Source organism: Nerophis ophidion, linkage group LG26 (assembly GCF_033978795.1).
Source record: "Nerophis ophidion isolate RoL-2023_Sa linkage group LG26, RoL_Noph_v1.0, whole genome shotgun sequence".
Taxonomy (NCBI): domain Eukaryota; kingdom Metazoa; phylum Chordata; class Actinopteri; order Syngnathiformes; family Syngnathidae; genus Nerophis; species Nerophis ophidion.
The window spans coordinates 25,080,181-25,096,347 of NC_084636.1; the positions used below are offsets into that span (position 1 = coordinate 25,080,181).

Genomic DNA, 16,167 nt, shown 5'->3' on the forward strand with positions numbered 1-16,167 from the left:
AAAGCCCAAGCAGACAAGCCCAGACTACCTTCTCCCCGGCCAGTTGGTCCGGCTCCTCCCGGGGGATCCCGAGGCGTTCCCAGGCCAGCTGGGAGACAGTCTTCTCAAAGTGTCCTGGGTCTTCCCCGTGGCATCCTGACCAGATGCCCGAACCACCTCATCTTTGTTGAGTTTTTTATTGCCCTGATGTGGGATCTGAGCCGAGGATGTCGTTGTGGCTTGTGCTCTACATTTGTGATTAAGGGCTACATAAATAAACTTTGATAGATTGATCTGGCTCATCTCGATGTGGAGGAGCAACGGCTTTACTTAAAGCTTCTCACCCTATCTCCGCCACCCGACGGAGGAAACTCTTTTCCGCCGCTTGTACTTGTTATCATTTCCTTTCGCTCATGATTATAGGTGAGGATGGGAACATAGGTCGATTGGTAAATTGAGAGCTTTGCCTTCCGGCTCAGTTCCTTCTTTACCACAACATATCGATAGTGTCCTCATTCCTGCAGACGCCGCACCGATCCGCCTGTGTATCTCACGATCAACTCTTCACTCACTCGTGACCAAGACTTTGAAGTATTTGAACTCCTCCACATAGTGTATGATCTCCTCCCCAATCGGGAGATGGCATTCGACCCTTTTCTGGGTGAGAACCATGGACTTATCCCAGTTGCTTCACACTCTGCTACAAACCGATCCAGTGAGAGCTGACGATCCTGGCCAGATGAAGCCGTCAGGACCACATCAGTGGCCTTGTGGTTAGAGTATCCAACCTGAGATTCGTAGGTTGTGAGTTCAAACCAAAGACTATAAAAATGGAACCCATTATCTCCCTGCTTGGCACTCAGTATCAAAAGGTTTGGAATTGGGGGTTAAATCAATGAAATGATTCCCGAGTCTAAGCAGAGAAGCCAAGACAGACGACCCTCTTCCCAGCCTCTTTGTCCAGCTCCTCCTGGGGGATCCCGAGGCGTTCAGGCCAGCCAGCAGACAAAGTCATCTCAACAGGTCTTGGGTCTTCCCCGTGGCCTCCTATTTGTTGGAGTCGAAACACTTCATCTGGCTCCTCGATATGGAGGTGCAGCGGACTTACTTAGAGCTTCTCACCCTATCTCTAGGGGAGAACCTCGCCACCCGACGGAGAAAACTCATTTTGGCCGCTTGTCCTTGTCCTTTCAGTCACAACCCAAAGCTCATGATCATAGGTGAGGATGGGAAAGTAGATCGACCTGTAAATTGAGAGCTTCGCCTTCCGGCTTAGCTGCTTCTTCACCACAACGTATCGATCCATTCCGTCTGTGTATCTGAAAATCTCAGAGACTCCGAGGTGTTTGAACTCCTCCACTTGGTGCAAGATCCCCTCTCCAACTGGGAGATGGCGTTCCACCCTTTTCTGGGTGAGAACCATGGACTCTGACTTGGGAGGTCCTGATTCTCATCCTAGTCGCTTCACTCAGCTACGAACCGATCCAGTGAGAGCTGAAGATCCTGGTCAGATGAAGCCATCAAGACCAGATCTGCAGATAGCAGAGACCTAATCCCGCAGCCACCAAACCTGACTGCACCTAGAAATTCTGTCCATAAAAGTTAGGAACAGAATCGGGGACAAAGGGCATCACCGGCAGGGTCCAAACTTCACTGAAAACGGGTCCGAACTAATTGCTGGCAATGTTAGTGATATATTGTAAAAAAAACTAAACAGTCCTAATGAGAGTATTATTGATAGAGTTTGAATGCAATTTTTTATTGCCGCTTTGCATTGTACACTAAGGGTGTTTAATATTTAACTGTTCAGCATTATAGACTGAATTAATATATTTCAAAATAAATGTTCCCTTCTCACACTACAATGATACAATCCACGTATCCATACCGTAAAATTAAAAACTCTAGGCAAACATTTTACAAAACTTGACTTTAATTTCCACACATCAATAACAGCTGTTAGAATGCGATCACTTTTCAATTATTTATTTTTTTTACAATCATCAGGCTTGACACCTTTTAAGTCCTCAGCGACATCATCATCATCAGGTATCCAATAGCTCGTCTTCCCAAAGTGTGCCTGTAGGGACAACTGGAAGCAATTCAAAGCTTAATAATAAAATATTAAAATTTTATTGTCTTTTTAATATGAACATATAAAAACCAAAAACATTTACACATCATGGATTGTAAGCCTCTGTCCATGCTACCTTAATGCAGGTTTACCATTATAATGAGATGCCACAGCACCCCCCCCCCCCAAACATCACCTGGCTCAGTTCCACACAACTTAGTGTAGCTTCCAATGTGAGGCAAACAAAGCACTGAATGGCCATCTTTTACAGCCTACAGCAACAAATAAGTGTCCTTTTTAATAGAAGCGTTTACGTACAAACATGATGGGTTTATTATATTATGTGTACTCCTCATTGAGAATAACCTATGGACATAGAAAGAAATCGGAAGACCAGATATAACCGAACCCTATTTTAAAAAGCAAATGTGTATGCGCAACGTAAGAGACATGCAGTCCTCACCTTTCCTGGTCCTCTTGAATGAAACAAGGTGTGCGAACAGTTCCAGCGACAACGTCTCTCAAGGACAACAGAAGTATGAAGCTTGGAGGTGGCCTTAATCGACACTGCCAGGAGGCCGACGGGGATTGACAACTTGTAATCCTATCAGTGACTCTTTTAAACTTGGTGGGCTTGAATTATCGACCAGCTGAGTTTGGATTGAATGTTGAGGCGCGCGGCAAAAAGCAGCAAAGTCCTGTGAAATAATGCTAGAATTCCCTGACCAATTACAAAGCCCAACGTCCAAACCGCTGCGATAGTAACCGTCCATTCAGAGACAAATGCGCGAGGTGAAAGGAAAACATGCGTGAACAATTTAGATACACGTCTGCGGGACATCTCAAGAAAAAGCACACAAGAGTTCTCTTCCGCTGACAACACAGCAAAGGCTCCCAAACATCACAATTGTCCTCTACTGGCGCCGATATTGAGCCTGGTAAATCCTGTGTCACATCACTCAAGATCCACTGCATAGAAGGTTTAAAAAATACAATAATGAAAACAACGAAGATCTCCAGTGTAAAAATGGGCTTCTAAGCTTTTTACCCCGCTGATCAGTCTGCTAAGTGTATAATGACTGAGGTAGGTTTTTTTGATCTACTACAAAATAAAAAAAGAATCTCAACACATTGAGGCCTGTGTTGTTATATACTTTCTCATAATAAAAAGGATAAATTCCTGAACAAAACAATTTTATGTGAGAGGATTCATCAAGCATCACATTTCCATCCTTGTTCAGAGTCTGTTGCCATTTTTCTGTCGCCCACTTTATCACAAATTCGCCCCCAACAAAGAAAACCAGATGCACGCTGAACACCTGCGGCTTAAAGAGAGTAGTTCCTGGTCGGAGAGCAATGAGGAAAAGGTCTGTCAAGAGGAGAACGAGAGAAAATAGGTGTTGGTGGAGAAGGGGGATGACGGGTTTACTGATCCATTTAATTTCTCTCACTGAGGAAGTAGACTTTGAATATTTGCTGCAGGGACAACGGTCGGCCAAAACTGGTAAATAGTGCCTTCCAGTGGTGTCAAGTACAAACAGGGGTCCTAATAACGACACAAGATCGAAGTTTACCGTGTGTGTTTTTGGAGTTTAGCAGAATTGCTAGAAGGTTCTGATGTTTGGCCGTCTAGCGCGTCTCTCGTGCTTTCAGCCCCCCATAGCTTTTTCCGCTCGTGTGTCAAGAGTCCATGAGGGTGTAATGGTAGTGGTGCACAGGGCGGAGGGAGATCAGTAAGCCGTGACCAAATCCTTGTCGTAGTTGTATCGACCTCTCTTGGAGGCGGGGCTTTCCGAGCTGTCCTCAGTGTCCTCGCTGTCGCCCCCGGCCCCGCCTCCTTCTTCCTCAGAGGAAGAGTCAAGAGTTAGATCGACCACAACGCCTCCGGGCTGTCCTGAGTCCTGAGCGCCTCCGGATTTGCCCGTCAGACTGGCACTGCTGTGGGCCGGCGAATGGCCGTTTGTCTCAAGAACACCTGCAGTCAGATGCAGACTAAATTAGGCTAACTGTGCGTACAACTTCACAGTTTCAAAAGTAGACAAAAGGAGTATTTTTTGTCTCACAACGAGCATGTGGATAAAAAAAATAACCCCCAGTGGCCTGCGTTCACAGTAGATTAATTTTTTGGTTTGCTCGTGCCAACATGTGCACACTGCAAAATAATTGTATGTATTATTTCCAGTCTTATTTCTTGAATTTCTTATGTGTAAAACTGACATGTTTGGATTGTGTTCAACATTTTGATTGTGCTTGTAAATATTAAAAACATGTTCAAAATAAACCTTAATAATTGATTTAAAAACAAACAAACGTGATGGCGGTCATCAAAACGTGTGGGAGGAGCTATTACATTAATAAAATTACCCTAAGACTTTACTCACTTTTATTGTGATTGTTGCTGATTTTGTAGCAGACTTTTCAAAAACGTGGAAAAAGTTGCCATTTTTTCCCCCCCTAAACAACATTGCATTAGCCTGAGTGTTCTTTGTAACCTTGACTCCAAAAGCTCTGGCTTTCAATGAATCAAATCAAATATTTATTTAAACACTATGTGCATAGTTAAAAATACTGTTGTTTCACTTGTTTTATTAGCAGTGTAATGAAACCTAACTTAAAAGTACATTCTCTATAACCATTGTCACATTATTGTATTATAAAAACAACCATTAAAGGCTGCCTTATTTGCTCATCTTTCTTTTTAAATAACCACATGCAGTTTCACAGTCAGTCCACAAGTTGTTGAAATTCTCCATTTATGTTTTGCAATTGAAAAGTACTAGTCGATTGTTAAATTTCATTATTGTGCCAACACCTTGCACATAATTTGCACACGTCCACATGTGTCAATCTAAACAAGCAAGTAAAGACATGGGTGTGTTGCTAAATCTTTGTATACTAGTAATGTAACAATTATGGGGTAAACATGTTGCACAGAATTTGCACACATACACATCTGTCATGTAAACAAGGAAGTCAAGATGTGGGTGTGTTGACTGTGTATTTATATACTACATTGCCCAAAAGGCTTGGCGATGAGGGGGTCTGAGCTACCAGTAAATACAAGCGCTGTGACTTCAGAGCAGGGATTTCTCACAAAAAGCCAAAATTCAAAGCACACTTTAAATTGTAGCTTGGATAGGATTATCACTAAATGTTTCTTTTCCATCCATACATGCATTTTCGGGGTCGCGGGGGGTGCTGGAGCCTATCTCAGCTGCATTCGGGCGGAAGGCGGGCTACACCCTGGACAAGTCGCTACGTCTTTGCAGTGGTTATTTTCTAATAAAGTTAATGTTGTTCAAGTACCTCCTTTGTGACAATTAATATAAAGCTACAGTATTTCATATGCACACAAAATCATTAGGGATCGTTTTTAAATTCAGGTCGGGATGTTGGTAAACAATGGCCATGTTTACTGTGCACACCAAGTCTTGATTTTTTTGCCCTCAAGTGATACAGATCTGATTTGTTTTTGCCAGTCGAAATGCTTCAAAGTGCTTAATCTGACCTTTTTACATCAGATTTGGGCTAAATCAGAAGGTAGTCCAAATCCGATTGGAATCGGATCTTTTCAAATGTGACTTCAGTCTAAACCGAAATGCGACCTGACTGTGACACGAATGTGAGTTTTTTGTAATCTATGGGCGAGCTAAATCATTCATGTGCGCGGGGAAAGACACAGCCCAACAGCGAAAGTTCATACATCATCCCAACTCTGGTTTCAGTAAACAAAATATTTTTTCGTCGGGCAAATTTTTAGTGTATTACTAGTCAATAGTGCGAAAAAATAGGCTATATTAAAGTTAAAGTACCAATGATAGTCACACACACACACACTAGGTGTGGCGAAATTATTCTCTGCATTTGACCCATCACCCTTGATCACCCCCTAGGAGGTGAGGGGAGCAGTGGGCCGCAGCAGTGGCCGCGCCCGGGAATCATTTTTGGTGATTTAACCCCCAATTCCAACCCTTGATGCTGAGTGCCAAGCAGAGAGGTAATGGGTCACATTTTTATGTATGTAATAGATGAATATATATATTTTGATTCCATAGAAATAGCGATTGTTAAAAGGACGAGAATTTTGACACTGTGGCAAATCTGCTTACATGTTACGTACATTGTGTAGATTTTTTTTTGTAACTGAGATGAAAAATAAAGCTCACATAGATCAACGCAGATGTCCGTGCCTCCTCTAACAGCTACAAAAAGATTAGAACCCTCCAAAATATAGTACACTACATATATCCAATCTTCCATTATATTATCGTACTTTATTTTCACGTGAAAAAACACTGATTTTTAAGGTGTGACAATCATATCTATGGTGGCAACTTTTATTTTTTAGTAGCTATATTTTTTGTTCATTAATGAAATCCGGTCAACTTCCCTTTTCCCAACTGCCCTGGCCAGATGTGCCTGGGAGTTGGACAGTTATATTTTAGTGCAGTGGTTCTCAACCTTTTTTCAGTGATGTACCCCCTGTGAAATTTTTTTTAATTCAAGTATCCCCTAATCAGAGCAAAGCATTTTTGGCTGAAAAAAAGAGATAAAGAAGTATAATACAGCACTATGTCATCGGTTTCTGATTTGTTAAATTGTATAACAGTGCAAAATATTGCTCACTAGTAGTGGTCTTTCTTGAACTATTTGGAAAAGATATGAAAAAAAAAATGTTGAAAAATAAACAAGTGATTCAATTATAAATAAAGATTTCTACACAGAAGTAATCATCAACTTAAAGTGCCCTCTTTGGGGATTGTAATAGAGATCCATCTGGATTCATGAACTTAATTCTAAACCTTTATCAAAATTTATGGAACATGTCCACAAAAAATCTAGCGGTCGACACTGAATATTGCATTGTTGCATTCCTTTTCACAGTTTACGAACTTACATTCATATTTTGTTGAAGTATTATTCAATAAATATATTTATAAAAGATTTTTGAATTGTTGCTATGTTTAGAATTTTTAAAAAAATCTCTCAAACCCCTTGGCATACCTTCACGGGTACCCGTAACCCCATTTGAGAACCACTGCTTTAGAGGAATACAGAGTGCAAATATTGTTATGCAGCTGTTTTAGATTTGTCAACACAAAAAAACATACATTTTAAACAGGCAATTGACACGCATGTTTAAGTGCTGCTCAGGAAACAGTTGAACTGTTGAATGGGGTTGCAGATTTTTGAGAAAAAAAATACATTGCGGGCTTCACGGTGGCAGAGGGGTTAGTGCGTCTGCCTCACAATACGAAGGTCCTGAGTAGCCAGGGTTCAATCCTGGGCTCGGGATCTTTCTGTGTGGAGTTTGCATGTCCTCCCTGTGAATGCGTGGGTTCCCTCCGGGTACTCCGGCTTCCTCCCACCTCCAAAGACATGCACCTGGGGATAGGTTGATTGGCAACACTTAATTGGCCCTAGAGTGTGAATGTTGTCTGTCTATCTGTGTTGGCGACTTGTCCAGGGTGTACCGCCTTCCGCCCGATTGTAGCTGAGATAGGCACCAGCGCCCCCCGCGACCCCAAAGGGAATAAGCGGTAGGAAATGGATGGATGGATGGATGGAAAATAGATTGCGATTTTTCTCTCCAAAATTGCGATAGCGATTCGTTTTGCAATTTTCATATTGTATACATATGCATACAACTGCAAAAAATAAGTGAAGGAAAACATGTTACTTTTAGATGTCAATCAACATATTCTTGACTCAAGGTTTCACACATTAGAATATGCATTAATTTACTTAAAAACATTTTTTGGCTTTATGCAAAGAGATTGTGTCTCCATCATGCTCTTAAACTAAATAAATATAACTGATAAAAACTATTAAGTGTTTATAATGTAATGTAATCATAATAATAATGCAAGTAACCGTTTAAAATTATATACACCTTTTATGGTCATTACTGTAGAATTGTTTATTATTGTAGTGTATTTGGGGGGTAAATAACTTTGTTGTCCTAAATAAACAACCGCCCCCCTAAAAAATTAATTTCTGTAAGCACAAAATGAACTTAAATGAATATTAAACATCTTAAAGTGCATTTTTCCCCAGATAGAAAAAACATCATCATACTTTATTGGTTGCCATCACGTGATCACAACATTCTCGCTCATTCGTCCGTGCTGATGGGCTCACATTGCCTATCCTAATTGAAATTGAAATGTTCCCACAACGCGACAAGTGGCTTAGTCATCATATTTATGTCCTCATTTTTGTCACTTTGTTTAACTTCTCACTAGCAAGTCGCGAGGCTCTCGGTTCGTGCTTCCTGTGTGTGTGGTATGGCTGAGTCGCTCTACGCCCACTGAAACAATGATTGTGAATGGCTGTGAAGACGGCTCACTGCGTTCAATAAATGCTACTGTTAAATGAACACGCTCAGGTGCTCAGAGCGACGTACAGAGTGAGATGTCTTTCTCCCTGTTTGAAGCGAGAAATAAAACGATAGGCTCAACAATTCTGATTGGCCATCAGGTCTGTCACTCACACTAGTCAGTTTCAGTTTATTTCCAACATGCATACAATACAATTACAATGTAATAATACATTACATATTTCCAGTGGTTTCATTACAGCATGTCCAAAAGTGTACTCCTGCATATTGCTGCGGTTACGTAAACGCACTATTTAAAACCTGAATGTTGATTTGATGCTGATTACTCGTGCAACCCTATTGTCGAAAATGACGATGCTTGCTGGGACGCTGCGAGGCTATGCATAATATGCAGGAGGTGGCATTGATCGCAAGATTACAAATTCTTGGAGGGTCCGTTTAACATGCCGTTGGTTTTAACTTCATGGATTAGTTTGAGACTTTCGATTTGTATTATAAAAGACGGCGATTATCAGTGGGAATTGCTGTAGAGCAGGGGTGTCAAACTCAAATACAGCGTGGGCCAAAATTTTAAACTGAACAAAGCCGCGGGCCAAGGTAGAACAAATTAACCTTTTAATAGGGACCCAAACAAGTTTTGCATTGAATATTGAACAAGCAAGGCTTGTATAACTTTATAGTGACATGCAAAATCGATTTTCAAATATTGTATCATCCCGGAAGAGTTAGTGGTGCAAGGGGTTTTGGGTATTTTTTCTGTTGTGTTTATGTTGGGTTACGGTGCGGATGTTCTCCCTAAATGTGGTTGTCATTCTTGTTTGGTGTGGGTTCACAGTGTGGCGCATATTTGTAACAGTGTTAAAGTTGTTTATACGGCCACCCTCAGTGTGACATGTATGGCGGTTGACCAAGTTACCCTTGCATTCACTTGTTAGTGTGTAAAGTCCGCATATAGTATGTGAGTGGGCCGACAATGTTTGTATGGAGAAAAAGCGGACGGGACGACAGGTTGTAGAGGACGTTGAATGCAGTGCCTTTAAGGCATGTCTCCAATTATGTTGTTTGGGTGGAAATCGAGAGAAATTCGGGAGAATGGTTGCCCCGGGTGATTTTCGGCAAGGGCACTGAAATTCGAGAGTCTCCCGGGAAAATCGGGAGGGTTGGTAAGTAGGAGTATTAGCGGTGAATGCGGTGTTATGATACCGGCGGGCCAGCTCTAATGTTAATTTGATATTGCCTCAAGGGCCAAATTAAATTACACGGAGGGCCAAATTTGGCCCGCGGGCCAGAGTTTGGCACCCATACTGTAGAGCGTTCACATTACAGTAAGGCCTTAGGTGTGCCCAAGAATATGAATGGTATAGTCTGCAAAAACACATTTAGAGAAAGCAACAAATACCCAACAGCACAAAGTGATGTTAAGCATTTTCCCACATACTTGTATCAAGCACAGAGTACTCTGGCGTATTGCTGCGTTCCCGTTCCTCCTTCTCTTTGTCGTCACTGAGGGACCGCCAGGAGCCGTCGGTCAGGTACTCAATTTCTTCAATATCCTCATTTGTCTCTTTGAGAATCTCGGACAACAACCTGTAACACAAAATGATCCATTATTACAACACTTTTAAATATATTTAAGTATATCCTCTGTTTTCTTAGGAGTCAAATGTTTGCATTGACAAGATTTTTTTTAATAGTGATTAATTCATTTATACACTTGTGTGACAAGGAAAGCTAAAATAGTGAAGTAAAAAATTAAATAAATAAACAATGGTTATCTTCTTTTTGCACTTCTAAGTAGGGCTGGGCGATATATACGATATATCGTGGGTTTGTCTCTGTGCGATATAGAAAATGACTATATTGTAATAAATCGAGTATACGTTCTCACGCAGGACTTTTAGCTGCGGGCGTACACTTCAGGGTCTCCTCGCTCTTTCCTGTGTCGCCTTCTCACAGACAAGCAGGCACAAATTCTTACATACGTCACAAACTGTGACGTCATACGTCACACGCCCTCGCCCAGCAGAGAGCTAGCGGCGTGGCTAACATTAGCTGCTAAGAAAGCCGTACGAGAGAAGGAAGGTGCGGATCTGATAAAAAAATTAAGGAAGACTTAATTCCCAATAAAATTAGCAGGGTTTCCATCGTCTGGCGGTGGTTCGGCTTTAGGTGGGAATATGTCGAACAGACAACCGTAATTTTTCAAGAGTGGGGGGAAAAAGCGTTGCTATGAAAAGTAGCATTACTGCTAATATGTAGCATCATTTGAAAAGTCACTCGCTAGAGAATGAAGAGAATTTCATAACCTTGGTAAGACACCACATAGTGAAGGACGAATAATATTTGATTTCCTATTATTCGGCTCATTTTTATTTGACACTTAAAATGTCTCTGACAATCTTGCAATTTATGTTTTGGAAATAATTTGAATGTTTGTGCCATTGCTTAAAAACTTTAATAAATACACTTTTGTTCAATTGACTTAGTTGTGATGTCCCTCTCTGCATGAAAGTTTAAAAGTAGCATATATTAATGCAGTATGAAGAAGCATGTTTTAATGTAGACACATAGAATCATCATACTGCTGTGATTATATGCATACAGTGTTCATTCAAGGCCAAGGCAAAATATCGTAATATATATTGTATGTCGCGATATGGCCTAAAAAGATTGCGATATTAAAAAAAGGTAATATTGCCCAGCCCTACTTCTAAGTAGGGATGGTTGCAAAACTCTGTTCCATAATGCCAGTGGTGCCAACAAACGGTAGTAACCATACCCAAAATACAAGTATCTATCTGTACATAATTTGGTGGCAAGTAAATGTAAATTCAGCTACCTGCAACAAGTGCTTGACGATGATATTGAGCAAGTAACATCTTGTAAGTAGGCACAAAGAGTCCGAAACTCTTTAAAAAAAACTTTACTGCCAGTCATAACACGTTAGTAACCGCAAGATCCACAGAATCCATCAAATATTACTAGTAACGGGCAGCAGTGAAACCTCGGAACAGATCACTTCTAATTCCATTGTTGGTCAAACCGGGAATTCATATTAAATTACTTTTTTGCCAATGTTCTAAGAATAACCAATGCTTTAGTGCCGCTGCATTTTTTGACATATTGCCGTGAGTAATGGCACCCTTCTCCAATTATGTGGGCTCTATCAATAGGTTTACTGATGACTTTAATGATGCTCTGCGCAACGCCACAAAATGGTGTGGCACCGTTAAAACCCTAAGAGGCACACCCCCTGGTTCATGGAAGAAACCAGAGCTCTCGAACACTTATGTAGACTGCAAATGGTGTGCAACCAAACTTGGTTTTCCGTCCGGCATGGAAGGATAGTTCAATGACCCACAAACCCGCCCTTGTTTTAGCTAAAACCAATTATTACTCCAATCTCACCTATCCAAAAAAATAGCCCAAACTTTTTTCAACATTGTAGCATTGTTAACCGAACAGAACCTGCCCCTAGGAGCTGCACCCACTCAACTAATGACTTTATGCAACTATTCCCTAAGAAAATTGAGCTCATTAGAAAGGAGATTGATAACAATGTCTCAACAACAAAGTTCTATTAACGCAGATACAAACGTTGAAATTAGGGCAAATGCTCTCCAAAACAATCTCTCATTTTGAGGAGGTAACGCTTGAGAAACTCTAACTCGTTAATGGGACAAAACAGACATGTTCACTTGACCCACTTCTTTGGAAACTCAGTAAGGAGCTGTTTTCAGTATTAGGAGTCAGTGCTAAATATTATGAACTTATCACTGTCCACTATTACTGTTCGCTTAGCATTCATAACAGAAGTTATTCATCTTATGCTTAGAAGACCTTTTCTAGACTCTGACTTTCTGAGCTACCGGCTGGTGCCACACCTCCCATTTATTTAAAAAAATCCTCAAAAAAAATAATTGCACATTGGGTAAATGAACACTTGGCGTCCCACAATCTCTTTGGACTTTTTCAGTCAGCTTTCAGGCCAAATCCCTCTGGAACGGCGGCCCTTGCAAAAAGAGAACAACTATGGAGGTTGATATGTCATCTTGTGTTGGTACTGCTTGATCTCATCACTGGCTTCGATACCTTCGATCACAACATTCTTTTAGAGTGCATCAAATCATGTATCTTCTGAGTACATTTAGGTCACCAGAGGAGTCCATCAAGTTTTGGGTTCTTTGCTCTGTACTATTCAGCATCTATATGCTGAATATCCTAAAAGCTGGCCAACACGCCAGATTATAGTCAACTGGTGGTGTCTTAATGAAATTAAACAATGGATGTTTTAACTGTAAAGAAACGGCGATGTTGATTATCGGTCTTACTGTACACAAGCGCTTGTTTAGGGATACCACTTTGAATTTCGACAATAAAACAACAGAGTGCAAAAAAATCTTGGGATTTTTGACTTATCTCTCTCCTTGCAGCTGCACATTGAGAATGTTGCTCAGTCTTCTTTCCGTAATATTTCTACTGTGTCCCATGTTTCCACTATTAACACAGCGATCATTATAGATTAGTTTGTTACGTCTAATCTTTCTTAGTGTAACATTATTTATGGGTCTTCATATGTAGCATTTCAAGTTCACTGAAGACTGCTAGACTTTTTACGCCTGCACTGGCTCCCGGTACACTTAAGGTGTGACTTTAAAGTTTTGTTACATATGTGCAAAACACAAAAAGGTCTACCAGCAGCCTTATCTTGCGGATTGTATCGTGCTGTATGTTTTGTCACAAAATCTGTGTTCTGAAATTGCTGTCTTATTAGTGAATGCAGGCTACAACGTTTTTTATTCGGGCTCTAGTACCCTGGAATGCCCTACCGGCAATGGTTAGAGAGGTTACCTCAATAGAAGCATTCAAGTCCCACATTAAAACTCACTTATGGAATGAGGTAAACAAGAATTTGGCAGCCACCAATTAAGCAAGTTTTCCTACTTAAAAATACGAGGTCTATTATTTTCATCAGTGCACTTTAAAGGCCTACTGAAATGAAGTTTTCCTATTCAAACGGGGATAGCAGGTCCATTCTATGTGTCATACTTGATCATTTCCCGATATTGCCATATTTTTGCTGAACGGACTTAGTAGAGAACATCGAGGATAAAGTTTGCAACTTTTGGTCGCTAATAAAAAAGCCTTGCCTGTACCGGAAGTAGCAGACGATGTGCGCGTAACGTCACGGGTTGTGGAGCTCCTCACATCTGAACATTGTTTACAATCATGGCCACCAGCAGCAAGAGCGATTCGGACCGAGAAAGCGACGATTTCCCCATTAATTTGAGCAAGGATGAAAGATTCGTGGACGAGGAAAGTGAGAGTGAAGGACTAGAGAAAAAAAAAAAAAAAAAAAAGGCGAGGGCAGTGAGAGCGATTCAGATGTTATTTGACACATTTACGAGGATAATTCTGGAAAATCCCTTTTCTGCCTATTGTGTTACTAGTGTTTTAGTGAGATTATATGGTCGTACCTGAAAGTCGGATAGGTGTGGCCACGGGTGTGGTGACCGCCAGTGTCTTCGATGGAAGCCACGTTTTTTAACGAGTCAAGGCAACCGGGCTGAGATTCCCACCCCCCCTCCTCCACGGTGTAAGCATCCGACCGTCAGGCGCGGCCGTTGGGAAGAGGCAAGAGAGTCCGCAGCTTTAGGAGGCGAGGCACGACGCAAGCTCTCCTCTCAAAACTACGGTAAGAGCAGACTTATATCCACCATTTTCTGACCCAAATCTGCTGGTTGACGTGGTAGGGAACCATGTTCGCTTGACGGCTGTGTTCCATAGTAAAGTTTCACCATCAGCTTTCGGGAATATAAAGAAGGAAACACCGGCTGTGTTTGTGTTGCTAAAGGCAGCCGCAATACACCCCTTCCCACCTACATCTTTCTTCTTTGACGTCTCCATTATTAATTGAACAAATTGTAAAAGATTCAATAACACCGATGTCCAAAATACTGTGTAATTATGCGATTAAAGCAGATGACTTATAAATTGGATCGGGGATGGAACAAAATGTCCGTGACAATCTGTAACATCACGCACACGCGTCGTCATACCGCGACGTTTTCAACAGGATACTTCACGCGAAATTTAAAATTGCAATTTAGTAAACTAATGGCCGTATTGGCATGTGTTGCAATGTTAAGATTTCATCTTTGATATTTAAACTCATCAGACTGCGTCGTCGGTAGTAGTGGGTTTCAGTAGGCCTTTAAATTTGAAACAGAATGTGAAAAAAAATCTAGAAAATAAATCAGTGTATGATTTTTAAACAATTTATCTGTATTAAAATATATTTTGCACCAACAAAACAAGCAATAATTCTGGCTCTCACAGACCTCTTACTTCTTTAAAGTACCAGTAGTGTAGAAAAAAGTTCCCTCTATATTGAAGTTAATTACAAATAAATCTGATATATAACACCGCAAGACTTATGTTTGCGAGTAAATCGATAAGATTCAAATAATATCAATCTCACTGAGATTCTTGAGCCATTTTGAGAGAGAATGAGCTATCGTGTCATGTTGAGGTAGGTACCGCATAGCTCTTCATCACAAACAATGCAAATCATGCAGACTTTGTGAGAGCCAACAACAATTACTTTGGAAAATTTAAGATCCAGAAAGTTATATTGTTTATCCTGAATATAAGGAGGATGAACTACAAGTTTTAGAAGCTCTGCTAAACAAGTGCTAACCAGAAATACAAACTACAAAAATAATAGCTTACTGTACAATGTCTGCTCTTACTTACTATGATGCACATATCTTCCCGTTTGTATGAAAAATTAATCATGATGCACACAAAGGGTTAAAAGAAAAGTCTACCTGATTGATAACTTTAAGTTATCAATCAGGTAGACTGCGTTAATAGAACTTGGTTGTTGAGACATGAAGTTATCAATCAGGTAGATTTTTCTTTTAACCCATTGTGTGCATCGAGATTAATTTTTCATTCAAACGGGAAGATATGTGCATCCTAGTAAGTAAGAGCAGACATTGTACAGTACGCTATTATTTTTGTAGTTTGCATTTCTGGTTAGTAGACTTTTCTTTTAACCCTTTGTGTGCATCAAGATTAATTTTTCATACAAACGGGAAGATATGTGCATTCTAGTAAGTAAGAGCAGACATTGTACAGTAAGCTTTAAGAAGCTCTTCTATCCTCATCTCGTTACCTGTAATAATTGAACCGATTTGAACTGGTTTATCTGCATTAAAAACACCTGTCCACACCATCAACAGTCAGACCCCAACTTCCATCATGATCAAGACCAGAAGCACAATTGTAGACCAGCATAAAGCTAAAATAAGCAAGCAGCTTGGTGAGAAGAGATGAACTGTTTCAACATGGAAGAAATACAAGAATAATGACAATCTTCCTCAACATGGGGTACCATACAAGATCTCACCTCACGGGTTACAAATGCTCTTGAGAACGGTGATGAATTAGCCCAGAACTACAAACGGGGAAACTGTTCAATGACCTGAGAGAGCTGGGACCACAGTAACAAAGGTTACTATACATTACGAAATCTTGCAGAACCCAAAAAGTCCCCCTGCTTAAATAAGCCAGCACGTGTTCAGGCCCATCTAAAATTTGACCATTTGAATGATCCGGAGGAAAATTGGGAGAAATTCATGTGGTGAGATGAGACCAATGTTTAACTATTTTACTAACTCGCCGTGTTTGGAGGGCAAAGAATGCGTAGTTGCATCTCATGAACATCATATCCACTGTGAAGCATGGGGGTGGTAAAATGTGGCTTTGG

At 40.7% G+C, this 16,167-nt stretch overlaps 1 protein-coding gene across 2 annotated transcripts in view; it reads right to left on the reverse strand.

Annotated features, from left to right (window-relative positions):
- Window positions 1–1,894: 1,894 nt before the first annotated feature.
- The window catches only part of pias4a (protein inhibitor of activated STAT, 4a), a 32,608-nt gene continuing 18,335 nt past the window's right edge, over window positions 1,895–16,167 (reverse strand). For both annotated transcript variants that reach the window (XM_061888770.1, XM_061888769.1), the window contains exons 10-11: window positions 9,832–9,980; window positions 1,895–4,028 (exon numbers count right to left, since the gene is read on the reverse strand). In XM_061888770.1, the coding sequence (XP_061744754.1) occupies window positions 3,784–4,028; window positions 9,832–9,980 (394 nt within the window). In that variant the 3' untranslated portion in view covers window positions 1,895–3,783. The remainder of the gene's footprint in view (window positions 4,029–9,831; window positions 9,981–16,167) is intronic.